The 27,692-nt window shown below is 45.1% G+C and overlaps 1 protein-coding gene across 1 annotated transcript; it reads right to left on the bottom strand.

Annotated features, from left to right (window-relative positions):
• Positions 1 to 169: 169 nt before the first annotated feature.
• Positions 170 to 27,447, bottom strand: LOC146172885 (ADP-dependent glucokinase). Its single transcript, XM_084585601.1, has 5 exons — positions 26,979 to 27,447; positions 23,911 to 24,198; positions 19,154 to 19,290; positions 16,278 to 16,548; positions 170 to 7,072 (listed from the first exon to the last, which is right to left on the bottom strand). Exons 1-5 carry the CDS (start codon positions 27,311 to 27,313, stop codon positions 6,649 to 6,651), a joined length of 1,455 nt encoding a protein of 484 aa, XP_084441727.1. The 5' UTR covers positions 27,314 to 27,447; the 3' UTR covers positions 170 to 6,648.
• Positions 27,448 to 27,692: the final 245 nt, after the last annotated feature.

Raw genomic sequence — 27,692 nt, forward strand, 5'->3', positions numbered from 1 at the left:
CATTCGTTCAGAGACCGTTAACGAAAGCCACGTATGAGTTAGCTTCACACAGTGTGTAGCATACAATACAGCAATAGGCAGTCAACGTTGCCTGTTCTTCGGTCTCATAGTCTTGTGCACGAATGCTGTAATCACCACTGTGAGTAAAAATGTACAAGAGCTCAGTCAATTGATGTCCAAGGTTTCTTTATTACAAAACCTGCTCAAACAGTACAAAATGACCACATTGAACCAAAAAAGACAAATCAAACCTTTGAAATTGTGCCTTGCTTTGGTCGCAGCTTCCACATCACTATAAAGTCGCATAACACTGCTTCCATAGTACGCCCTAAAGACCCTTTCACATAAAAGAATGAGAACCACACAGACATTTCTTGTATATCACAATTCAAAACATCTCAAGAAACTCAATATTTGGGCCCTAAAGAAAAGGAAAGAGAAGATGAAACTCCAAATGGTCATCACAAATTGTATACTATTGTGCTTCTAGATTGGGCAGCTTCAAAATGAACCATGGGCAGATTTAAGGATGGGGTGGTCAGGGGGAAATTGCAGGTAGGAAAAACAAGCTCGACCAAAAATGCCCAGGAAATACATATCTCAAATATGACCCCCTCCCCCGAGCGGCCATAATTCACCATGAAGGAAACCATGATCACGCCTCATTTCTGTGACATCTGGTTGTCCTGCCAATATCCTTCAGTGCTTGAGACAAGCTCTTCGTCCATGATACCATAAATGTGCCAACATAATGATGCTCAAAAGCAACAAGGCTGATCATTAAATGCAAGGTGATGCTCTACATTTCAGAGCATTCAAGTCTAAATCCCATGCTTTCATACTGCTTCTGCAATGCAGACACAGCCAGCAGAGCCTTAAAGCTGCATAACTAGTTCTGCATACTTAGACAATTACCATGTTTCTTGACAACATAGCACAGCAGATGCTTGACCAAGGAATTCCCAGAACAAGTTGGGAGCAATTGGCTAAGATGAACTCATGTGAACTGCTATAAGTCAAAAAGCAACTAAATGTTCATTTCCAATTTCTCTTGCAACAGGTGGAATGGTGAACTTTACAATGTGACAAAATTGCCAACACAAAAAGAAAACTAATGTTCAGCATTAATTGATTTGTCCCACGGACTGGCTTCCTGCGTGTGGCACTAACATGTAAAAGATGTGGGTAGCCTACACATCTAAAAAATGTCTATCAATATGCTCTCATCAAAACTCAATATAAATGTTTTCAAAAGAAGAACACCTCACAATAATTTCTATCGACACGCTCACAACAAAACTCAATAGAAATGTTTTTACAAGATATCTGGAGTAGAATGTATGAAATGTAGAACTAACCCAAAATAAAGCTTCCAGATGTAAAAATGCCGCTGGAAGCTTTAAGTCAGCCTCAATCAGAGAGAAAAAAAGAAGCTATATGACAATGACAGATACCACATGGCATGCATGATTAAAGCTGCTCAACAGCCGAACGTCTAACTTAGAAAATATGAATCGGATATAGAAAAAAAAGCCCTATTCTTTGCCCAACATGATCACTCAAGCTCTTTCAGTACAATTTAAATCTAATCCTACAAAAGTGGTCAAGATTCAAATGACAAGCTTTGTCAACCGCTCTGTACAGTAAAGAAGTAATTCAAATACTGTGCCAAGCGCACAGACCTGAATGCCAGTCTCGACTTTGCCTGAAAGCAAATATAATTGAAGATAGATGTTTACTTCCACATATAGCACAATGTCCAACCACAACAATCATTGAATAACAGTCGAATAAAAAAAAAAAAAACTGCCAGTGCACAGAGCAAAGCAAAAATAAAAATAAAAGTCATCTACCTGCAATATTTCCAATCTACAGGACCAATATGGAATGCCCTCAAGAAATGAAAATGCCTTCAGTAAGCAGTAGCTTAGTAAGTAATTGCCGGACAAAGGTTCTAAGTGAACCAAAAGCATGTGCTAGTTTTAAACTGCCTTCATTGATTGCTCACAACATTTGCAAAGTCCATGTGAATGAAAGCTCGTAAAAAAAGAGCGCATATGTGCGAAACATTTGTGCGAACTTTGACTCTTACTTCTCGACGCTCACAAAATGAGCAGCAAAAAGTGCGCATTTCGACATTGAAAAAAACCTGCTAGTTTTCTTTACAGTGAAACCAAGGAAGGAGTACATATCCTCAGAGCAGGCCTGCATGTTATCCAGTGCAGGTACTGGCGAACATTTCAATAGGGCCCACATACAACAATGCACGCAGGGCATTTGCAGACAGACAGAACACCCCCTAGCATACAAATGGACTCCATTACACTCCTGTAAAACTGCATTCAACGTTTATGGCGCACAAACTAGGGAAAAAAAATTAATTTCACTTCAGTCTTGACACGTAACTTGGAATAAATATATCCAGCCTCTCAGAAGGAAAGTTACACAGCGTTCCATTAAATATTAAGCACGCTTTGTATGCGAAAAATTGAATTCTTGTCCTAATGTTTTCTTCTAAAAGTTTGGACAGTGGATGCACAATATTTACATGATTCTAAGTCAACTTCTTGCCCTGCATTTTAAACAAAAAATTGAAAGTGGGAGAACGGGTTCAACTTTCAATCAAAACCAATGCCAGTCAGAGACGCTACTGCGTACTTACTATTTCATTTTCGTTCTATGGCAGCCCTCAAAGTGTGCAATCGTCGAATTACAATCGTGTAAGCATCATACATTGGCAAAAGGACTAATATCACAAAACCACCCCTAGAAGCGAAAATCTCCGTAAAGCAATAAAGCAACAAAAAAAATACAAATGCTTCTCTTAAACCCAATGCATGCTTTTTGCTACGAAAGCTGGTATTATAGTAGCCCTGAAAGCCTGAGGAAGAAAAAAGCCCTGAAGGGTGAGGCGACGGCTCTCCTGATATTTAGGAGTTTAGGGGTGCCATGAGCAACCAACTGCATGGCTGAAAGGACAAGTCTATGCCCCAAACACTTTCGACCAGGCCTAAACATTACAAACATGAACAACATAAGCTTTGCTGCTCTTTATATCAGATAAAGCCCAAAACCCTTCTAAAAAATCCCATCTTTCGAGTACACTGAGCAAGAAGCCGAAAATTCAAGAAGGCCTGGTCTTGAAGTAAGAGCTCTTTCCGTTCGATATTCTCTGCGGATTTATGACGTTCCGTCAAACTTTGTCAAAGCGAGCTGGTCAACCTCACTCGCGGATACCAAAAAGAGTGTAATATCACCCTCAAGTGGCAAGGTGCTTTTACAAAACAATACCTAAGCCTTCCTTTCATGAGCCCGTAGCTAGTTACAAAGTTGCAGACTTATGTCGTTACACACTGGAATCAACAGCGACCTATATCAAGCCCTTGATACCATTAATCCCCCAAGAGAATGAAATCAGAGGCCTCCGATATAGTTAGGTCGCAATGCAGTGCGGAGTTATATCTGATGCAACAGGACCTATTATAGTAAACTCGCACGCAGTTACAGTAGAATCTCAACAACACGATTTTCCAGCTGATGTGAATTTTAGGATGATGGTAACTTGTACACTTCACTGGCTGAAGTGCGTCACATAAAATGTGGGCAATTTTGAATGCTCGAACGCTCTCCTGCGCAACGAATAATAGGAATGTGCGAGCCATGAATGCACATACACTTGCTGTCAGTGCATAATCAGTACTGCAACAACTAGTTCTGTAGCAGTACACACTGTGAGCAGTTAGTGGCGGCTAGTGGTTGTAAATAAATTCCATTGGCCGTCAGAACATATGTGTGAATTCACGTCTCGCACTCTTGCAAATGAATTTTGCAAGTTTTGGATGATAGAAATATGTTTTACAACAACCTTGGCAGAATTGTTATCGTTGAGACTGTACTGTAAAAAAAAAAAGAAATACATTACAGCAAACTGCAACTGTAGGCCTAACTGACCTAGAATACTCAACAGTATTTTCTCTCTTTATCTACGATTTATGGGGCGTAGTGCCCCAAAGCAACAACAGCTATTAGGGATGCCGTAGTGGAAGGCTATGGACAACTTTGCCCAACTGGGGTTCTTTACCATGCACTGACACAGCACAGTACAACGGTGCCTTGTGCTTCACATTACGAAGGCATTCTCAATATTTAAATGATTACAGTAAAGGAGATATATACTCGGCACAAATGCTCTTCACACCTCAAACTTCAAGGGAGACTGAACACAACTTCATATATATATTTTTTTCAGCAAAAACAAACTGTCTGAACCTTTGCAGTTATACTAGTGCCTGCTCAATTAAAGACCTTTATGCGAACCCTAAATGAGAAAAAAAAAGACTACAAATATAGCCAAGAAAACTGCATCTGAAAATATTAATTCTTTTTTGCTAGTTCCCTGCATATACCTGATGATATCAATGCAATTATGAATGAAAACAGCCGATGGTAAAGATGTCTAATTTCTTAGCCTTACCTAGCTTATCAAAAACCTTATTTTTTTCAATGAACCTAGCGGCTTTACGATCTGAATTCAAATTCTATTGGTACAGGCAAATTTTTGCTTGTCCTCAGCGTCTCTGCAAAGCAGGAAGGTGTTTATACATGTTTCTTTTCTAAACCCTAAACCCACACTGTGGCAAGTGTTCAAATGACCAAGACGCACCTTCAAAGTTGTGCCACCATTTATAACTGGTAGAGAAAGGCACTGTTATCGCTAAATCTTCCCTGAACTAAACACCTTCACTATGTGTAGAGGGACTTTACTGGTTAACCTGCAAGCCACCGCAATGTGTAGAACAAAGTGCTCTGGAATACTTCGGCACCTCAACACAGCACCAAACAACACAATTCTTAAAGGACTACAGACACCAAATTTTGGTGCCATTTTTCTTCTTATTAAAGATGTGTAAGCCATTTCTGTATATCGATCCGCACACGGTTTTTGCTTGAGACTGCTAAATAATTTTTAATTTAGTTTTTTTTCCTCACCAGTTTCGGTTTCGACAGCCGAGAGATGGCTGTGACGTCTGTCATGCCTTGATGCGCGGCATGAAAAAACAGTGATATAATCGCTCATTCTTCACTTGTAGCGATTCCTGTTTTTGAGGCAGGCTGGCTTTATCATTGTAGTGAATTCGAATGACACAGCAATGATTATACTGCTGAATTTTCCTCCCTTGCATGGCCTAGACTTGACTGTGACGTTACAGCCATCGCTCGGCTGTTGAAACCGAAACCGAAACAGGTGAGAAACGAAATTCGATTATAAATTATTCAGCAGCCGTAGGCGAATGTAAGGTGGTGGGCCATGCACAGTGATGTCCTAGGCATCATAACAAATGATAAAACACGAACCCAAAAATTGGGTGTCTATTTTAAGTATCGGCAAGATGGTACGTCCCAAAGCGACTCAGACTATGAGAGACGCCGTAGTGGAGGACTCCGGAAATTTTGACCACCTGGGGTTCTTTAATGTGCACCGACATCACACAGCACACAGGCACCTTGTTTTTCACCTCCATCGAAAAGCGGCCACCGAGGCCGGGATTCAATCCCGCGTCCTTGGAACCTGGGGTTCTTTAATGTGCACCGACATCACACAGCACACAGGCACCTTGTTTTTCACCTCCATCGAAAAGCGGCCACCGAGGCCGGGATTCAATCCCGCGTCCTTGGGAACAGTAGTCGAGCGCCATAACCACTGTGCCATCCCGGCGGGGCTAAGAAGAAACATTGGCAAGACTTCACTGCCTTGCACAACTAAGCATTGATGACTCGGCGCATGTTGTGAGTAATATGTAGCATAGTAAAGGGAAGCAACTACAATGCCTGTTTGTCTGCTGCCAACATGTAAAACTACGACGGTCACGGCTTACAAACCAACAGCTCATGTAGGTTGAAAATCTGGATGGAAAGATCACGACTTTAAGTTAAAAGAGGTCCCTAGAAGTGCTTGTCAAAACACCCCTTCGACAGTTTGGCTATAACTAGAAACAAAGGAAAAAATTCCATTTGAGTCAAGAGGCAAAACATGTTACATGCTGGTCCAAGGCCGAAGTATAGCAGCCTTCTGGTCAGACACAAAATTCACTAAGAATTTTATATCGGGTTGGCATGCATTCCTGCTGCAACCTATTAAAATCTTTCTGAAAGTTTTCTTGGTATTCACTCATAGCCAAAAAGAGTCACTCGAACACTCGTAACCAAAACGTCACTCGAACCAAGTACTAACAAATCTGCTGGTCATATTACATTGGTCAAAAGGCTGAAAACCTCGTACAGTACTGGGGTTCTTCCAATAGTTTCAGCAATTCAGTCGCAGCTAAACTCGCCATCCACATATTTGAATGCTGTCACAAACAGTGAGACTAACTGGAGTTGATAAGAGAGCAAGCGGAATGCTAACATTTTATCGTACGCACATAGTTAAGTGGAGCAGTGAGCAAAAGTCGAGTAAAGATAATAGAAAACTGCTCCTGGCACATACTTTGCCCACTCTTTTCGAACTGATCTCCTGAACTATGACTGTTTTATAAATTTCGAATTCTTAGCTCGAATCTGCTTTGCATGCTCTCCTTCTGCCTATAATGTCTGGTCGTTACAAAAGCACTAGAATCTAGTCCAGCTCCTGTTTAAACACCGTCACGGTTAGACTTGCAGCACCAGCCCGGCGGCCGACACATTGTCCCCGCCTCCCCCTGTGTGCAGGACCTTTGTGCAGACCAGCACGGGTGCCACGCAGATCTCGAAGTCCTGTTCCTGCCAGCAGGCAACCGGCCGGTTGTTGTTAAATGGAATGCGGCGCGCACCAGTGCCGCGGCTGGTGGTGAAGGAGTCATCCATAATGACACGTGCATGCGCCGTGTCGATGTCGTGCGAGCCGCACGTGTAGCGATGAGCGGTGAGAGCCGCCTTGGCCGCGGCAGCCAGTGAGTTTTTCCAGGGCGAGTCATTAGCAATCAGGATGGCCTGGAAGGCGAGGGTGTGGATGTGAAGGCGCGTCAGCGGCCGCCGACCGTCTTCGTCTCCAGGCTTGCCACTGCCTTTAGGCGGTGCATTGACCTTCAGCAGCCTGCATTCGCACCAAAAGCACAGGACGCCCATTACGTCCCAAAAGAATCCCTGAGCAATGTAAGCTACGAGAGATGTCCTAGCCGAAGGCTCTGGATGAATTTCAACCACCTGGGGTTTGCACAGTACAACACATTTCAACTTTTCTTTTTATTTTTTTCACATTTCAAATTGCATTGAAATGCAGTCAAAATAGCCAGGATCAAAGCCCCGTCCTTGAGCTCAGCAGTAGACTGCATTAGTTACCGAGACAGTTACCCAGACGAGGCTTCATTAGCTTCCTTCTGTCTAAACAGAAGCACTACAAGGAACTTGTACTCAAGCTAGAAACTAACTGTATGCCAAACTCTTCTTAATTATTTTTTAAAGTGTTTTTAACTTTTGCTAAATTGAACATTTGCCAAAGGTTATCCGTCATGTTCACGTGCGTGCAGAGGTGTGCGAATATTTGGTATTTCAAACAGTTTTCAAATACTATTTATTACTTTACTTAATTCCACATGATTTTTGAAAGTATTCAACCTTATCTGAACCTCTTACAAATACAGAAGTTATGAATTTCCTGTTTACCTAAACATAGAAGAGCAGCATCTAGCCCTCATAGCACTGGCTAACTCGACCCTTCTTTATACTACAGTAAAAGCTCGTTAATTCACACCTCGTTAATTCTAGCTTTTGGATAATTCGAACTGGCCGTCACGGTCCGGCCAAGCTGCATAGGTGTCTATGGGTAAACCAATTCGTTATTTTGCACGCACATCAGCACCTCCATCGATAATTCGAACTGCACACCGTCACGGGGGTAGTATTTCAGACTGCACTACAGGCTTTCTTGGTGTAATGATAGATGGCGCAGACGCTCTGATCCAATCCAATCCAGCGCACCCACCGTCATCGCCATCAACATAGTGCCCGGATGAGCAGGGTGAGGTCAACGAGGCATCGCGGCTCTTATTTCATGTGTTGAGCGCTGCTCGACTCGACTCGCTGGGCTCGACCGTTGTGCCTAATTTTTGTTGGGATTCGCAATGTGCTCTCGCGGCATAGGATACAGCGCGAAAACGCTGAAGGAAAAGGTGGAAATCCTTCGTGAGGTGGATGCCAGAAAGGCAAGCAAATTGGAAATTGCTAAGAAGCATTGCATCCCTAAAAGCACGCTCTCAACTTACATAAAAAATAAGAGCGATTGAGGATGCATACGGAAATGAAGTTTTCGCCAGCAGTCGCAAGGGACTTAGGCCTGAGCACCCGTGTTTCGCACATTGTTGGGCGAAAGCAAAGATGTGAACAGTGAAACGTGCACGACATGGCAAATGGGTGCTTTGCAGGAGTACCTCAAAGCCTATTCGCCACATGCGTGCACTTCCCGCGGTCCTGTATTGGAGGAAGATGAGGTTTGGCGGGATAATCGGAAGAGGAAGCTGGTTCTGCCCGCTCTGGTGTGCTGATCTCCAGCGCATCCTAATATCTTTGTAAATAAACCTCGTAACAAGTGTGGTGGAGTTTGCGGGTTACAGATCACCACGAAACCTCTCCTGCACCGCCGAAGCAGAAGAATTGCTGGGCTACCCCCCCTACGGACGGAGATCGCGCAAGAAGATGTTTCAACGCAGCCCATGCCAGCAGCACAACAGACTACCCCACAGCCTTATCGGGAACCCCGACCCTTTTATGGCAAGCCTGGGGAAGACGCGGATGACTGGCTCACCCACTACAATCGGGTGAGAAAATACAACTGCGGGAAGTGCGTGACAATATTTTCAACGCGGACGAAACCGCGCTATTCTACAGGCTGCTACCAAGTAAGACGATAACTTACAAGGGAGACAGCTGTGCAGGCGGGAAGCGTAGTAAGGAGCACGTAACCGTCTTGATCGCAGCAAATATGACAGGGACGGAGAAACTGCCCCTCCTTGTTGTCATAGGAAAGGCTCTGAAGCCTCGCTACTTCAAGAACATCTGCACACTGCCGGTGGAATACACCGCTAATCACAAAGCGTGGATGACGTGAGAAATATTCAGGCAGTGGCTGATCAAGCTCGACCGTAAGTTTGAAATGAGCGGAAGAATGGTTCTTTTGATTGTGGACAACTGTTCCACACACACGGTTGATGTGGAACTCAAGGCTATAAAGCTCGTCTTTCTCCCACTGAACACAACTGCAGCCCTGCAACCGATGGACCAGGGCGTCATTAAGAATGTGAAGTCATTCTACAGGGGCCACGTGTTGGAACGTATGGTTCTGTGCGCGGGCATGAAGGATTACACTGTGACCTGATCACAGCCTTGCATATGTTGGTGTGTGCCTGGGATCAGGTCACGGCAGCAACAGTTTCTAACTGTTTCCGGCACTATGGCTTCAGTGTGGCCGATGAGGACACAGGCACACAAGCAGCTTATGAGTCCAGTCAGCAGGAAGTCATCCCCGCAGGTTTGCGTGATGCACTAGAAGACGTAAGCTTTGACGACTACATCGACACAGACAGCAGTGCAGTGGTGTGTTGTGCTATGAGCGACGAGGACATGATCACGCAGGTAACAGGCGAAGAACCTGCCGTCGATGATGATGAAAAGGACGAAGAAGAGGCGCCAGTGCAACCCTCAGCTTCGCAAGTGATAGAGGCGATCGGTGTCGTGTGCATATTTTTCAGTTTCGAGGAGGGCGAAGACGATGCTCTGCGTTACTTTCGCACTTTGGAGAGCAAGGTGATGAACATTGCTTTCAAAGAAAAAATGCAAAAAGTGATTAGATTATTTTCGTCAATAAACAAAGTGAGTTGCAAGTGCTTTCTATACTCAGGGACTGCTCTTTATGGTAGTGCAGTGGAAGGTACGAGCGCGCGCCGCCAGTTCACCAGTCTGCGTTGCTGGCTTGTGACAGCATGCGAAGAGCACGCTTGTGGAGGCTGGCGGCTCGCGCTCGTACCTTCCACTGCATTGCCCCGAGTATAGCAACTCAGTCTCAATTCTGGCTCTTTTTTTATGCCTCTCGTTATTTCGAATTCGGCTTCGAACTTGTTAAGCGTCCCGTGAAATTCGAATTAACGAGCTTTCACTGCAAAACTCAATGTCAGCATGTGGCAAGAGCCCTGCAAGCGATAATGCTAAAATCGAACACGAGATCAATGCGCTGATGTCTGTCGCGAGCATGCGCGGTGTTTTTGTGGGTTGAAAAACAAAGCATAGAACCTGAATGGCAGCAACCCACCAGTTTCGAATTATTGCAATAATAGATCCGGTTTGCAGAGCTCAAATGGCTCCACCATATTCAGGGTAACCTGCTTACCCCAAATATCAGCCCTTACCGTGCTGTTTACAAATGCTTACTGTAAAAAACAAAAAAAAACAAAAAGAAATATAATACAGAGCCGTACAGTATGCGAGGTGTAATTTGAGGGCTGCAAAGATGAGAAGTTCTCATCCGGGTTTAATGCGAGTGAGAGAAATTGTACAACAACATCCGTTCTTTTCCCTGCATCTCAGACACTCCTTTTCGTTCTCACTCGTCGCCCGTGCCACTTTCTCGGGAAAGTCTTTAGAAATGCCACATTTCTTAAAAAGCGTGACGGGTAAGTTTCTCCGGGACGGTGGGCCTAACTTCCACGATCCATGCACAGAGGATTGATTGCTGGATAGGATTGATTTAGTCACCCGTCTCTTGACCTCACCTATTGCAATGTTAATGCCAATGTCTAGCAGTTGCCAGGAACAATGACTAATTCGGTACAATTCGAGCGGTAATTGCTTTACAGAATTGGCCCTTGTCCAGGCATTTGACAATGACATTTTCGGGTAGCTCCTCACCTTCTGGAAGCGTCTTCTGTATAACTACCACGTAGGTAACATACCTTTTTGTTACCATACTTGATCGCATGTTAATAAGCTTAGTGCCTTTTTTGAGCACTGAGAGTGCCGATGGCACGTCAAGATATACAGGCATCTGATAATCATTGCCGATCTTTCCCAGCTATAAACCGACGCTTTTCTGCAGCGATATCACGCGCCTATGAAAGGCCACAATGTGCTATTCATAACTTCCAAGAAGTGTCTGGGATGTTGATGTTCGCTGATGTAACAAAAATCCAACTCTGTGCATAAAATGTGACACCCAACGTTTGTTTGCTTCGGAATCACCCTGTGGAGTGCCTTTTTCCGGGGCAATTTCTCTTGCCTTAGCTTGTAGCTGCATGTTGTTTCTGCCTGAAAGATATCAGATCTCGTACCCTCTTGGGAAATACTCTGTCCTTCTGCTTCCAAAGAGCCTTGCTTGGGACACTGCACGCAAATACGGGCATTCTTCTGCACCCTCGAATCATGAATGGTGCCCTCGGTGATGCCAAACTGCCACCAGTCTCACAAATCCTAGTGGTCTTGGCAGCTGTTATAACTTGTCTTTCAAACACAGCTGAATACTGTCTCTGCACTCTCGACAAGTCAATGTCGGCAAAATGGCCAAGTAACACCAAAGAACGATGGCATCCAGTGCCAAGATGAGGTGACACCTCCTCCACAAAGCATACTGATACTGCGAGAAGTAATCAAAACAGTAAACTTGGATATAAGGCAGAAATTTCAAGGTGCAAAATGCAAAAAAAAAGAAAAAGAAACTACAGTAAAACCTCGACAATTCGACCTCGGGTAATTCGAAGGTTTTCTGCAGTCCCGTATTTTCCAATGTAAATTTGACCAGACAATTCAAACCGCAACCTGTGCCAGCCCAGTTAATTTGAAAATTTAGGGTGCTATACGGCAGTGCTTAATCCATGTTTCGCAGCAAACCCGGCGAAACGACGGCCCTACGGAGCCGCAAGGCAAAGCCACATAGTGATGGCGATGATTTATAGGTGAAGCACCCTAGCCGAAGCACTCCTGGCACAAAAATCGGTCCATAGTGCGTCCCACGGACCGCTGAAACGCGCGCCTGCACAGAAGACGTGCTTCACTGCAACACTGCGGGCATACAGTTTTTGTCACGTGATCTCGCCGCAACTCCATCCCACTGCATGCTTCACCCTCTCTTCGCATTGTGTCAGCAGCAGTCCGTGCTCCGTGCCAAGACCGCTCTTCCCTTGTGCCTCTGATGCTGATGCTGCTACGCAGGTCTCGCCTGTACAATTTCTTTGTGTTGTGCACGGAGGTTAGGGGTCAGCTACTGTGCCGGTTTTTTGGGCTGTGCAGAAGTGCTAGCTTTGTGACCGCACTAGTGAATGAAATGCCGAAATAGAAGAATTTAACGCTGCAGCAGAAGTTCTGCTTGATCCAAGAAGCAAGCAAGAACACTTGTTCCAAGACTGAGTTTGCTAAAAGGCACGGCGTAGACCTCTTAATGTTGTCCACAATACAGAGCAACAAGTCGATGATATTAGAGGCCTATGGCAAGACACGTTCTTCGAAGCAGTCACGAGTGCCGGCTCCCGCATATCAAGATGTGGAATCTGCTCCGCTTCACTGTCTGCAGAAAGCAAACGCAGCCCATCTCCCCGTCAATGGAACAATACTGCGGGAAAAGGCCTGGCTCTGAAACTTGGGCACGAAGAATTCAAGTGTAGTAAAGATGGTTTAGCCGTTTTAAAGGGCGTAATAATTTGACATTTCTGACTGTCTGTGGTCATAGCAGCAATACTAATGAGAGTGTTGTCGAGAATTGGAAGAAGTATACTTTGGCGCCGTTGCTTAGCGAATACGGTGCAGATGACATTCACAACCTTGACAAGGCTGCACTTTTTTATAACATGCTGCAAACAAAAACTGCCCATGTACGCTTGACGAAGAAGGAGCCCGGTATTGTGACCACATCAATGCACTCTGTGCAGAGGATGGAGAGTCCAACGCAGACGGCTTCGCCGAGTGTCTAAACTTGAGAGATGAGCAGACAGGCTACTCAGACTTGGAGAGTGAGGTTACTGCTGTTGCGAACATACGCCATGACAGCGACGATAGTGACGAGCCTCCCGAGGTACCTATTCTCAGTGAAGCTATCGGATCGGCGAACGTTATCCACAGTTTTGCTGAGTACCATAGTGGAAGTTCTGAAATGCTTCACCTAGCTGACCAACTCGAGAATATGACCTTTGGAGCCGCAAACTAACGGACGCAGCAAACCAGCATCTCTGATTGCTTTAAGTAATCCAAAATATGCTGAATAAAGGTAAAGCGTTCCTTCAATGAACTTTTTTTGCTGGAGTCTTATTTCTTGGTGGGTTCGGTTATTTCGAAAACCTACTTAATTAGCAGACTTCTCACGGTCCCGATGACTTAGAATTAATGAGGTTTTACTGTATTATAACTGGGTTTCTACAGCATTGTACCTGGGCACATCTGCCTCTGCTCTGCATAGGTAAATAATACATCTGTGCACGGGGTTGGATGACCTCTATGTCTACCTCGCAGCCTTGCGTGATCCATCTCCTTTGTGCTGACTGAGCAGACCACTCATAAGAGCCACTGTATCTGTCTGTCATCTGTGTGGAGGACGATGCTCTCCCACCGGGATGTTGCAATCCTGAAGAGCCGCCTGTTCTTCCAAGTGGCAGTGCTGATGGCAGGTCTGTAAGCTGCCCCTCTGGGGTTAATGATGACATTAGACCTGAACACCTTGGCTTGCTTCGACCCAAACCTTGCATGACGCTTACCCAACTTGGTCCACTACTGCTCCCACAAAACCCACTCCTGAGACCCAAGGTACCACACATGTACAGCCGGGCAAACCTTTAACTGGTGTGCATGACGCCGCATTTTCTGTGACTATGATTGCTACAGAGAAGCTAACCCGTGAAAATTTCAAGTATAAGCAAGGGCTCGCCAAGACCTCGCTTAATCTTGACTTTAGGGCAAGTTTTCTCTGCCCTAAGGTGCATAAGCACCAAAAAGGCGGTCATCGTGCACGCCAGTTAAAGATTTGGACGGCTATACCAACAGCCTCCCTGAAAGGTTTGTACGTTTACCGAACTTAGTGCATCAAAAGATGAGCGTTGCTCTAAGCTTGCCGGTGCAAACAATGTACCGTAAAAACCCTCGTATAGTACGAACCCGCGTATAGTACGAGGTGCAATATGAGGTAGCGAAAATGGAAAAAAAAAGTTTTCACCCGCAAATAATACGAGGGAAGAAGGCCTTTATTTTCACAGCATCTCGTTTTCACTCGTCGTCCGTTTCAGTGTCAGAAGACAGTGAAACGTCTGATAGTTTGTCGGACAGCTCTTCCCACAAGAACTCGTCCTCTGTGCCGTCCAGTGCATTAGAAATTGCACACTTTTTAAACGCCCGAACGATGAGCTCCTCAGGGATGGTAGCCCATGCGTCCGCGATCCACTTGCAGAGGACTGCTGGAGAAGCCCTCTTCAGTCGCCCCGATGGAGTCACTTCGGGGTCTCCCGACCTCATCCACTCAGCGTAGCAGCGTTTCACGGCGTCTTTAAAAGGCTTGTTTATGCATACGTCGAGCGGTTGCAATTGCGATGTCATCCCTCCTGGGATGACGACGAGCTCGGTGTGAGATTCGCGTAGCAGTCTCTTGACAGAGTCTGCTAGGTGGCAGCGGAAGGCGTCCAACACAAGGATTGACGGTAAACCGAGCAGTGCTCCAGGCCGCCGACACCATACGGACTTTATCCAATCCAGGACTAAAGTCTCGTCCATTTAACCTTTGTCCTGGCATCGGATGACAACATTCTTGGGAATCTGCTCACCTTTTGGCAAAGTTTTCCGCTTGAACACTACGTAGGGTGGTAGCTTGCGGCCATACGCAGTGCACGCCAACATTACGGTCACCCGTGTTTTTTCATTTCCGCTCGTACGCACACAAACTTGCCTGCTGCCTTTTTCATGCCCTGTGAGTGCAGAGGGCATGTCTAGGTACACCGGAGTCTGATCGGTGTCCCAGCGGAAAGTTCACATTTTTTCGCAGCAATATAACGTGCCGCTGAAACGCCACAAGCTGCTCCTCATAGCTTGCGGGTAGCTTCTGGGATATTGACGTCCTTCGACGCAACGAAAACCCAGCGCGGTGCATATACAGAGACACCCAGTGCCTACTGGCTTTGAAATCGCTCCGTGGGATGTTTTTTTCCGCTGCGATCTCTCTTGCCTTTGCTTGGAGCAACTCGATGTTCACAGGCAGATGTCGTCCACACTGTTCCTGTACGAAGGAGGTCAGGCCTTGCTCAATCTCCGGATATGCTCCGTTTTTTGGCCCCCGGAAACTTCGTCTTAGGCCAGAGCAGGCAAAGAGGGCCTCTTTCTGTTTTCTCCATCCACGAATGCTGCCCTCGGTGACGCCGAACTGTCGCCCTGCCGCAGAATTTCCGATGGTCTCAGCTGTTACTATTACTTTTCTTTTGAAAGCAGCTGAATATTGCTTCCGTGGACCCGACATTGTCACTGACATACGCGCTTCGCCTAGTAGCTTAGTCGATGTCCACAATGTCCAAAACGGCGACAATGGCGACGCATCAAGTGTTCTAGAACACTGTAAACAGAGAAAGAAAAGTAGCTGACGCCACCACTAGACGGCGCATCCTTCGTTGCGAACCTTGATGATGATATTTCCGGGCTGTAACGATACAAGAACTACGAACTTGGGGCTGAAAATTTTGGGACCCGAATATAGTATGAGGCGGAAATTTTACATCCTAAAATTTTGAAAAAAAACCTCGTACTATACGCGGGTTTTTACGGTAACTGGCATACACCGACATCCCACATGCTAGTAAGCTCAAAACTCTTAATTCAACCACCAATAATTTGCAAACCCACAAAATTATAACTGCTGGCTTTGTCTTCCCAGCCAATGGCCATGCATACTTATGACATCAGACACTAGCTAATTTGGAAGCAATAGGTAGGCAAACGGAAGCTGCGTCCAGGTAAACTTGAAACTCAATTTCTCTGACGTATGCCCGAAGGCAGGTGTGACAATGACGGGATACCCAATCTCCAAGTTCAGTCCAACTGCCTAGAGTCTGTTTCCCTTTTCTGAGCTCTGTACCAGCTCACAGCGATGGCAGAAGCAGCCAGCATCAGCTAACCCAGCTCAGCACTGTTTTGTACGTTGATTGGTGTGTCACTGTCCTTTTCATGCGCATTTATTTTCTCCCTATAACGGTCCCTTCATCCCCTTTCCTCTTAGGACCACTTTGCTGCAAGCTGTGTATTGTTGCAATTAGCATACATCAAACAGCAATGAGACGACAATTCTGAGCACTCACTCGTAGATGTCGCGCATGGCATCGAGCACGGTTGCGACTCGGGGATAGGAGTCGGCCACGTAGGAGACGTTGCCGTACTTGAGGATGCTCAGCAGGTTGGGAAGCTCCTGCTCGTTCATGCCTAATGAGTCGGAGTACGGCAGCACGTGCTCCACCAGCTCGTGCAGAAGTGTCGGGTCCACGTACGAGGCCATCTCAAAGTGCAGCGGCACCGACCGGTCCATGTGCTTCATCAGGGCCTGCACCTCCCGGACGTGCTTCTCTCGCTGCCCTGAAAAATAATTACGGGGCCGAATGTTCCACGCCAAGTGATACCACATTTACTTCCACGGGGAAGGCCTTGTTTATCCAAGAAGGCAAGGCAAGATTTTACATACGAAAAGCCCAGAAGCAGGTTCTTTTTTTGTGCGAATGAAGAAATGTACAACTACTGCTCCAAAGGAATCCAATAGGTGGAGCAGCATTACAAATAACAAGTCAACAGTATAGGCAACCCAAGCTGGAGTTTGCTCCGCGATGGCAGCGCTCAGTTTCCAATGGAGCGGAAAGGAACTACAAAACCTACACGCAGCCGCGGCCGCGCACGGCTGTTTGAGGAATCTGCGCAGACCGCCCGCGCCGGAGCGCGTGCCAGACACAGCCGCACGTGCACACGGAGCAGGAGAATGAGGAGGAGTTGGAACAGTCTCGTATAGACACGCGCAAAGCCAGTGCTCTTCGCCAATGGGGTTTCCCATTTTTGCTTTTTCAGTTCCCCGGCTGACAAAGAAACTGGTTGGAAACGTGCTTTTTATCGCTGGTTTCGAAACCAAGAAATTATGATTAACTGATAACTGTTGTCACTGCATGCTGCTTCAGGTTTTGAAAAACGATCGCCGTGCACATTGTTTTCAAAAAGCGCTTGTTGGCAGGGTTTAAAAAAAGACATGAATGTGGATTCGTTACTTGAAGGCGAGAGGCAAGCCACAGGTATTTTGAGGAACCAGAGGCAGCACGGCACATCTTGTGTTGTTAAGGTGTGGGAGAGTAAGGAATAATGTGGAAGTCCCGATGCCTCTGCCCATGCTGTTCAGAGTATGATGGGTCCAGCCTTCTAGTGGAGAATCATTGATACATGTGTACACAACGACGAGTGCTCCGGGCACCGGTTGGGAAGCTTCCTTTCCCTTTGTGACTGCTCATTTGAAAGGGGCCCATTCAACTTTTTGGGGACTGACCTTTTAGGCATCCCCCCAACGAGGTCAATGAAAGTAAACGCTGCCACCCATAATGACCCATTCACTTCAGCAGAGTAACGGCTACACAGGATGCCACCAGCGCGCGCGGTGCCCGTCTTTGCCGCATTTTTGACATTTTCCTTACAATAGCACAAAACACACCCCCTTACCCTTTGGCTTTTGCCAACAGCAGCCAGGGGAAGTTTGCTGCTGCGTCGCTGCTGTCCATAATTAATGACCTCTCTACTTTTAAGGATCACTAGTTCCTAACGACCTGGGTCATTCACCAGAAGCAGAAGCACGCCCTTCCTGTGGCAGTTTTCTCTCCCTCCACGAGACAAACAGCGAGGAAATGCCTGATGACTTCCCATGCAGAGAGGGACATCTTCCCATGGAAACCTTTGTCTTCTTAGTTCTACAGCTACTCTGTGCAATCCCTAGTTCAGTTATCTCTTCGAGCGAATGTGTAGTTTTCAGCTCCCGAAGCCAGATCGCGTATGAGGATAGAACGATTGACATATCTGTTGTTCGAGGCCAACTCGGTTTCGCGATGACTGCTGCGGACCCAACAGGGACAAACAACGGTGCGAGATAAGATCGGTACAAGATACTTTAACAAAAAAGGGCCGACTACCACACCGTTACCGTTTACCACACAAGTCTTACGAAAAATCTCGGTGTAATTTTATCATTGTACTTCTTTTTTTTTTCCCCCCTTTCTTGTAATGTGATGGCGGCCGGAACTTGGCAGGAGGAGGGGAGCAATAATCGAAGCGCATGCTCACGTAATTCCAGCACGGAGCAGACAACAATGTGCGTTTCAATGCATCGCGGAGGTTTTGCTGAGAGGGCACTGACGCGCAGAGCGGCGCAGCGCCCCTTGGCCTAAGCTGTCTCCCCTATCCCTGAATTGCTCTCAACATTCTGAATAAAAATATTAATGTGGCTTACTTTTTGCCCAAATTTCTAGCCAACGAGTGAAAGCTACTGAGCCACAACAAGCTGCTTTCAACCAGCAGAACATAGTTGCGGCTCGCAGCCGCTAGTTTTCGCTTAACAGGGTATCATGCAGACTAATAATAGTAATAAAAAAAAAAATTTTCTGATTCTCTCGCCAAAAATACTACACAAAGCGAGAAGTGAGAAAGTGAGCATTTGTTTACACACCTTCCTCCATTTCTCTTTGCATATAAAAAATTTGCTGGATGGTTTACGGTTGGTTCATACGGTTTAACGATCCAAATTGACTCACCCTATGAGGGATGCCACAGTGGAGGGCTTATGAACTTTTGGAATGACAATCTGAAGGGAAGGGATGTCTAAAGCTTCCAGTCAGGCAGTTGCCCCTGCTTTTACTTAATGCGAAATTGCAATAATCCATGATTGTTACTCGGTTTAATTTCCTGACCCTCCAGACTACTACAACACCCACACACACACGCAAGCATGCACACACACAAAAATGGTTCGCTGTGCTTTCCTTCATTTCACAGACAGTAGACTTCATTTGCATGTTTACCAATCATCACCTGCCTCTATTTTTGTCTGTTGAGCATGTTATAGTTTTATGTTATGTTATATTTTTGGTGGCTTTCTACGCATTGAAATCGCGATATGCATCACTTACAGAGAGAAAAACAAAAAGCTGACCCGCCGTACCTTTCTCAAATGGAAAGTTATCCATCATCTGAAGGGCAGATACAACCAGCAGCTTGGGCTTGAACTTCTCCAGTTCTGGCACAAAGTTTTCTATGGCAGCCATCTTGGGGTTGGTGTGGTCATTGTGTATGATGAATCTGCGCCGAAGTATAGTGCGAAAAAGCGCTGGGGGACACTTTTGACATGCAACAAAAGCATATGAAACATCAGTGGCATCTATAGGGCAAAGGCGCATTAATCGATAGATAGCCTGTAAATAGACGTAACACTCTTGCAGTCAGTCCAGTCTTCCCTGCACCTTTTCTATCCGAATCATCATCGTCATCCTTTACTAAATCTTTAAGTACCCTTTACATGGTATTACATCAAAGGGAGGGAGGGGGGGGGGGGGGGGGGTGCAATGCACATAAAACAATACATGAGCAAAGCCAAATATCTTGAAACAAAAACAAAAAAAAATACTAATATATATATATATATATATATAGAAACATACAATGAGAGCAACTAGGACAACAAATACAATCAGTAAAATCAATAATTTCAATCAAGGAGAGCAAGGAAATTACAAATGAGTTGCTCAAGTGCATCCTTGCAATAATGCGTTTATGGGAAGCATCACAAGCTGAGCCATTCACGAGATTCCCTTTCAAGCGTTACGAAGGGGGCAATCATATAGACCTGAATCAGTCGATTATAGAACTATAACAACAATAGAGGCTGCTTTAATTGAAAATGGAGTTCTCATAACCGCCCCTATCAGCACCAATGGTCATTTTCTTTTTTGAGCATGGATTTCTGAGCCAAGGCTACACAGCCATCCACCTGCAAACATTGATCACGAAGTCCCTTCCGGTCTTGACATCAAAACTGTGAATGGACAGGTGGGAATAAAAAATTGCCATTTCTTTTTGTATCAAACTTTCCATGAAGTGCTTTAGCTGCTAAACACACATTAACATAGCCCTCAAGAGCCCATAATAGTACTGAGAGCAAAAAGTGTGCCAAGTTGTCTTCCCTGTCCATTTAACCCTTTCACTGCCGAGTTGCTTGCAGCCTGTTTCTCATTACTTGAACTTTTTTTTCTTTTTTTTTTGCATGCTGCACGGGCTCGTTTTTAATGCGATGGCACTAGAAGGCCCATCCACCGAAAATCTGGTGATGGAAGCTGGTTTCAGTGGCATTCATACAGCTTGGCTAAAGCAGGGCTTTATATTGGTAGCCTATGCTATTGCATCATGCCCTTAAAGGTGGAGCTTAAGGGTTCCCCGTAATCTGTTGCATTTCAATTCTGTGCAAAGTTTATGCTAGTGATGCACTACAATGCTCTGCAGGGCATGTAAGCAATTTTTATTCCACTCGCTGGGTTTCGTCTTCTTCCTTGTATTCAGGTGGCAAGGGATCTTCCTCGCTGTCTTCGCTCGACTAGTCATTTAGCTTACCTGCATCATCGTCTCATGCATATGAGTCAGAATTCATGAGCAGTTCCTGGATATATTAATCCACCAGGTCACGGCACGCTTACTTGCCGTGACCACAGTGCTCTAGGCCATAGTTACACTGCTGAGACAAGAATGAAACGATGTGGTGGTGGTGATGATAATAATGATATGGATCTAGAAACACCCGCTCTATTTGTTGTTTGAAATTTAGCCAACAAGCTCTATAGACAAGTGTCCTGTTTGCAAACAAAGACTGCGCTGCGGTCGGTTGTGACGTGGGTGTTTGGGCAAAAGCGCTGCATGCCTTCACAGTAATGCTGGCCATAACCGATGTTGCCTTGGAAACCAATACGCGCGTGCGAATATTTCAAAGCATGCAAGTTGTTCGCGCTAAAAAATGTTTCTATTTATGCCTTGAGAGTAGTTCTGATATTTTTAAAACTATTTGCCAGATGCAATTACCAGGCAGACTGCTGTATCAGCTTCCTTCCGGACGAATGTACAGCGGTTAATTAAATTAAAGGAGAAAGCGCAAGGCATGAAAAATACTAATCACCTACACTTGTCAAATTCCGGGCCGAACGCTAGTGCATGCAAGGAGATGGATGATGCTATGAACAATTGGAAGAATCGTCTTTATTTGAAAAACCTTTGTTGGGCTTTCTGCTTCTCCAAGCACCTACACTCTAGACAACGTAGAAAATTACCGGCAATTTGAGCTATACAGTTCCTTTGAATTAGAACTCGCCCTCTTTGTTCTTTCTACTTCTGCCGTGATTGTGCTCTCAACTTAACTGTTCTACTCTGTTTGATTAAATTTAAAAATCGTTGAGGTACTAGTCAAGGCCATTCATAGGTAATGCCTACATGGAGGTCCGCAAGAATGCTCTAATTTTCCTTTCTTGGATTTACAGGAGAGCTACAAAAGCGCAAATGCAAACGTTTGCCACGAGCTTACAGAGAAAATTACGTTCATCGTGCTGAGCTATATTAATATACTTTGAAATTTTTATTCAAATGTGCGCCATCTTACTTTGCTTATTATTCATCGCTCATAGTCTATTTCACACTTGGACTTCAAACTATACATACCATATATACCATACTTGTGCTCGTGTTTACTCGCTTTCTAGGACCGAGATGATGACATGATCACTTGTTTAAACCCATGAAAGTGAAAACGAAGAAGCGTGCTACCTCGCAAGCCCTGCTGCTTAGTGGCGCGTGTTATCGCTTATCCGCAGCAGCTTTTGCACCCTTTTCTGTACAAACAAAGCTCGGGCAGTACTGCGGGCGAATGGGATCTGACAGTGCGGCTTCCCTGCGCTCAACTTGAAGATCACACACACACGAAATAGTGTCTCAACTTCCTATGCTGAGAGCACAACAAAACGTGCAAAGGCTGCATGTCTTTGTACTTGTGCCATTCGTCAAGCCACCGAGGAGCAACCACGAAGATCAAGGGCCCAAAACGAACTGATCAAGTTTCTATCTGGGGAGCGGCAGTGAAAGGGTTAAATGAACAACTTTTAAGCCAATCGCCTCCTCCTGAAATCCAAGCCTGGGCCTTCTCGAAGCCATTTTCAGAAGCAGTATAAATGTTAAAGGCCGTTTGAAAGATGGATTTAAGATATACATATATGAATGAAGATGCTGTACAACTTCCATGATTAATATTATTTTATTCGTCTAACAGGGTTAAACAGCTTAAGAAGGTGAACCATCCTTCATTAGGGTTGGAATTGAGGTTTCAGTTCACAACTCACAAAAATATGGCAAGTCCTATCCCAGAGAAACCAGCTAGAGCTGTTCAAAGTTGCCTGGCCTAGTCTGCAGTATTATTTTTTTTGTGAGAGTCACAGTTAGTAATGACTACTTAGCTTACTTTTTAATTATTGGCTTCAAGAAAAAAGAGTAAACGCAAATGGTGTAGACCTTTTAAAACCGCTAGCTACATTTTTTTTTTTTGCCGGCTGAAAATTATACCTTGCACAACCGAAAAACCTTTCTCGTGATGGTCCTAGATAACAAAATCCACTTTTCTCTGCGGTGGACTCTCCAATGAAGCTTTGTGCATACACTTAGCAAATGCTTTAAATCTGCAGCTGGTGAAGTAACAGCTTGAAAGCCAGCGATTAAAGCTGCGTAAGTCGTAGCATGATGGAAACTATGCAGCTAGCCAATTTTCGAGGCAGTCTACAACTTTTCCACTGGCATTATTTTTTCTCAAGTTCATAAATAAAAAAATATATCTAATTAGTCTTACATTAATTAGCTGTGGCGAATGAAAAAATACTGCTGATTAGGACAGGCAACTCTGAACAGCTATTAGTTGGTTTCACTGGGTTAGGGCTCACAATCATTTAGCTGACCCCCTGTATATATAAGCTCACTAAAGGTGAGTCTTTCAATTTCAATTACAATCGTGCCAAAGTGAACCGGACGTGTTTTTGAAAACCGATGATAGAGGAAACACTGCTTCTAATTATTACTAATTATCACTGAAACAACAGTGCTGTGTCATGTAATAGGGTGCCGAGGAACCCCGCGTGTCTCAGTTCATGTTGCTTTCCGAATACCATCCAAGCAAAGATGAGCCTATAGGCACAAGGCTCTGCAAACCAATGTGCATGCTCAACTAATAATGACCAACCTGCGAAATTATTGGCTACAGCTTATTAAAGTGCAGTCAGTACTAAAATAAAATGGGCGAAGAAAAGGTGAAGGTGGAGGCAGGCACGGGCATAGAAGGGTGTGGGGAGGCCAAGAATCAAATACAGATGCTACGTTACACAAGAGAAAAACCCAGTTATCACTTTAAGGCCGTTAAAAATCCCTTCTCCTCTCCTGGCCACTCCCAATCCTTTGTTTTGAGGAAATATAGGTCAATGTCATAGATCTTGGGGTGAGCGCATTAACACTGTTAACCCATTTAAGCACTCTAAGGAACGCAATGTTTGTATCGAAATCAGATTGTGATCCCCAGAATTAGCAGGTACTACGTTCGGGATAAAAGTGGCTATCTAATTGCACCTTTTTGTGCAGCACCTCCTCCTAACACATAGAGCAGTGTCAAGATTCTAAAAAGGAATGAAAACTAATGTGGCTCTACCTCTGCCACTAAGTATAATGTGCCTGACTAGATTCGTTGCCAATGGGTTCGAACCCAGGCCCTCTGTACGACAGGTGAGAGTGCAACGCATAAGCCGTGAAGGGCTGTCATAGCATGTTACATGCTCGGTCAGCATGAAATAGCCTGGTTTTCCCCTCTGAAAGACTTTGTAGTGACAACCCCAAAAATTAAGCATCACCCACCTGTTGGCCCGTGGTGAGTGAAGGTGTCCCCATCGCTCACCAGCTGGGTACTCGAGCAACAGGTGGATGTCGTCCTCGGCTACCTCCGGTCCTGCTACTGTGACGCCCTTGGGAAGCTCGGCGCGCAGTTTGCGCGACATGTGCGCCCCCAGCAGGACCTCGCAGCCTTCGAGGGCAAATCGCCGCGCCATCAGTGGCGCGTTACCCCCAATGTGGTACTCGGCGCTGCTGGAACTCTTCGCCACCTTGACCAGCTCGGCAAAGAGGGTTGCATTCGACACAAAACGCCTGCACCACGAAGAGCGACAGTTATCGTGACGATATACCTGATGGGATGCTAGGGACAAACTGAAGCTAATCTGTGTTGACACATTAGCAAGGAAAAGCGAGGCTTTATGACTTTATGAGGCTGCTAATGATTATAGCACAAGCATCGGCACCAACTGCTTTTTCCATATGCAAACTGTGATGCATCAAGATACATTCCATGAGAAGTGTGGAGTAGAGGAACGTTTAGACGAGGACAAATATTTCGATGTAAAAATAGCCTGCTGATGACGTGTGTGGGGGAACAAGTAAAAAAAAAAAAAAAAAGCTCACCAAATGCCAACGTCAAAGCACTGTGAAGTGAAAAATTATTTTCACATCATGTGGGAAACACCGGCATGGTAAATAGTGCAAAAGGCCAAATGCAGTTAACATGAACACCCGAGGAACACCTACTCTGTAAAATAAAGCCATTCTGCTTAACAGTGTGCAGAAAACTGCTAAAAAGAATGCAAGCCAAGAATGCAACAACTAAACAACTATTCTAAAATGTTCTTCACACTAAAGACGTACGTCTGTGACTGATGTGAATATCTGACAAATCAAGAATGCCAAGAACAAAACAACTATTCTAAAATATTCTTTACACTAAAGTCGTCCTATGACTGATATGAATGCTTGACAGATGAAAGACACACAGTACGCCTGGCTGTGACATTTTTGTTTCAAATATTCTCTTTTTGCTGCTGCGTTATAATTTAAGTCTAATAAACATGCTACAAAAATACAGATAATACAACAGCAGCAAAACCATCGCTTCACTTACCCACGCTTGCAATATTGGGTAAGTGAAGATGGCTTTGAATCCAGCTGAAACATTTTAACAAGCTTTCAATTTATTCCAGTTAAGCAGCATTGGATCAGGTTGTTATGGTATAAGGGTAGAATGTTTTCAAAACAACAAAAATAGGCTATAAGAGACTGCTCAGCAGAGTGCTCCAGAAATTTTCCCTACCCGCAGTCCTCAGTGAACCGAACTAAATTACCTACCTCTAATTCTACAGCCAGGTACCGATCAAACACCCTGCATTTCAGGTCTTCTACCCAACAGAATTTTATTCTTACCAAGCTATGTAAAACAAATGTCGACGGAGAAACGCATAATACTTGGAGCGCAGCTGCCTAGAGGACTTTTCTTAAACTCAAACAATTTGTACCATTGTGCGTCCGTTTTTTTCACAGGGCCATGTCAATAAAGAAAAACGGGAACTGTGGTAGGACTGACAGCTGTTGCAGCAGCCTCTCCAGAACTTCGACTCATGCATCGAGCAAGCAGAAAGCCTGTGCCAGATATCTTTTACCTTATTTCGATGCATTTGCCTGGAGAAGGCGGCAATCAGCAGCTGCTTTTTACTAGGCCTCTTCAAAACCAACTCGCAATGTGATTCTGCTCAACTCCCATTCCCACTAGAAGCACAGCAAAATGAAAAGAAATGGCACATGATTGATAGCATGTGCTTGCTATCTATGTATTTTTAGTGTAATGTGACCTTTAAGGCTAGCATGTCGCACTGGCTGCCTGCAATGCAATACAGCTGCTGCTGCTTTGCACAGTAATGAAAAATGCAGCTACAATCGATCATATTTGTGCATGCATATCAAAACCAGCTGCAAATCAATAAAACAGTGACAAGATTTCATTGTTAGCCAATGTATGCTATTATAGAAAATGCTATTATGACTATGGAAAACACAACATTACGGCCGAACCTGCACACTAATCTCACACAGTCTCACACAGTATGATAATGCTTCCATGACCGTAGTACTCTTGATTGGCCCAGGCAGCAGCTAAAACTACTGCTATAATGTGCATTTTTACATTATGTGCAGGAAAAGGCCAATAGTCACATCGCGGTAAGAACAAAGAACCTGAATCGCTGTCTCAGCTTTTACTTGGGACAAGACACCTGCGTTTTCTGCAGTTCTGCCAACAAGCTGATAACCTCAGCGGCCACTCGAGAGATAACACGCCACGTACTTGGGCCTCCTGCGTTGATCACCTTGGAGGGCCGCAGTGACCGCTGATAACGCGAAAAGTGCACCCCTACATCGCGTGCGTCAAACCCACATCAAACAATGGTCAGCCTCGTCGATTGAAGGGATAACGATAGAGACAAAGACAAGCGGATGCGTGTCACCTTTGTGAGGGGCGTTTCGACACACCTCCCTTTCATTGCAATTTAAACTGCTGTCAAGTGGATTAGAAATCAAGTAGCCAGCAAGCACGCATCCTATCAGCTCTAAAAGAACACACACACACAAAAAGATCATACAGTGGAGAACTAGAAACGTTTGCGGAGGGTGGAACGCTGAATTCAATTAATCTAAAAAAATAAAAAGCGACACAGTCGGCTTTCAGTGTTGAGTGATTCTAGCTAGCGTTGCTTTCGAAGGCCGGCGGTACCGGTTAGAATGAGAAGAAAAATAAAACACGATGTTATCGTCTACCCCTCCCCTCGTCCACGTAGTACGAATGCCACGTACTAAATTTCAAGCCAAGCTGACAAACACGCTCGCTTTGCTAAGGCAAAGGTCAGTAACACTTGGCATCAGCTGTGCTTTTGAAAGTAAATAATGAGCATAAACGCGCTTGTTATGAAACCACCACGCATAGGCACAGCGACACTTTATCCCGACCGAGGCACAGCTACTGATACAATCTAAATGCACTGGATGAGACAAACACGGAAGTTTCGTAAGAAATTAACGGGACGCAGCACAGTGCGTAACCAACTCACTCTGCTGCTGCTCCATGACGGAAGTAGTAGGCGAAGACCCGTTGAAGATCGCGCTCCGTCTCGACGACATCGATGTGTTGCGGGTCATCCGGTGGGTCTATGTGAGCGAACAGTTCAGAGCTTTGGACTATCAAATCTTGACAGGAGCCAAAACCAATCGCGATGCGAGTCTTTGGGGCGACGGAGACCTGCCTCTCCGCCTTCAACAGCCCGTCGAGTATTAACTGCAGCCGCTCTCGTAGAACATCGTCGGCTTGTTTCTTGTAGTATATGGCATAGAAAATGACTAGAGCGGATATAAGGGTGCTTATGGAGACGGTCCACTTGGACGTCATGATGCCGGCGGAAGGCGGGAGTTGGGGCCAAATTTAGGTGCGAAATTTGCGAGATTTGGAACAGCCTCGACGGCACTAGCAGCCACCGGCCGCCATGTCAGATCACGTGATGCTAACAAACAACCGGCGCACGCTATTTTGCACAGCGCGTCGTAAGCTACGTAAATGGTAGGGCTTCCGCGAATACAAATAGTGCGCTGAAGCAGTTTCGGTTTCGGTATTGTTGTTTGTGTCAAGCAGTTGCTTCTGATGAGGCCGGAGCCTATGCACTACAGTTCGATAGTTCAACCGTTCAACCTTCTCCTACCATTGTAGTCACCTCTTACTGCAAGCTTTGCATGTAACGATAAGTAAATAAAAGTACCGACTGAAGGAACTG

Source organism: Amblyomma maculatum, chromosome 11 (assembly GCF_055883805.1).
Source record: "Amblyomma maculatum isolate TAMU_Amacu chromosome 11, ASM5588380v1, whole genome shotgun sequence".
Taxonomy (NCBI): domain Eukaryota; kingdom Metazoa; phylum Arthropoda; class Arachnida; order Ixodida; family Ixodidae; genus Amblyomma; species Amblyomma maculatum.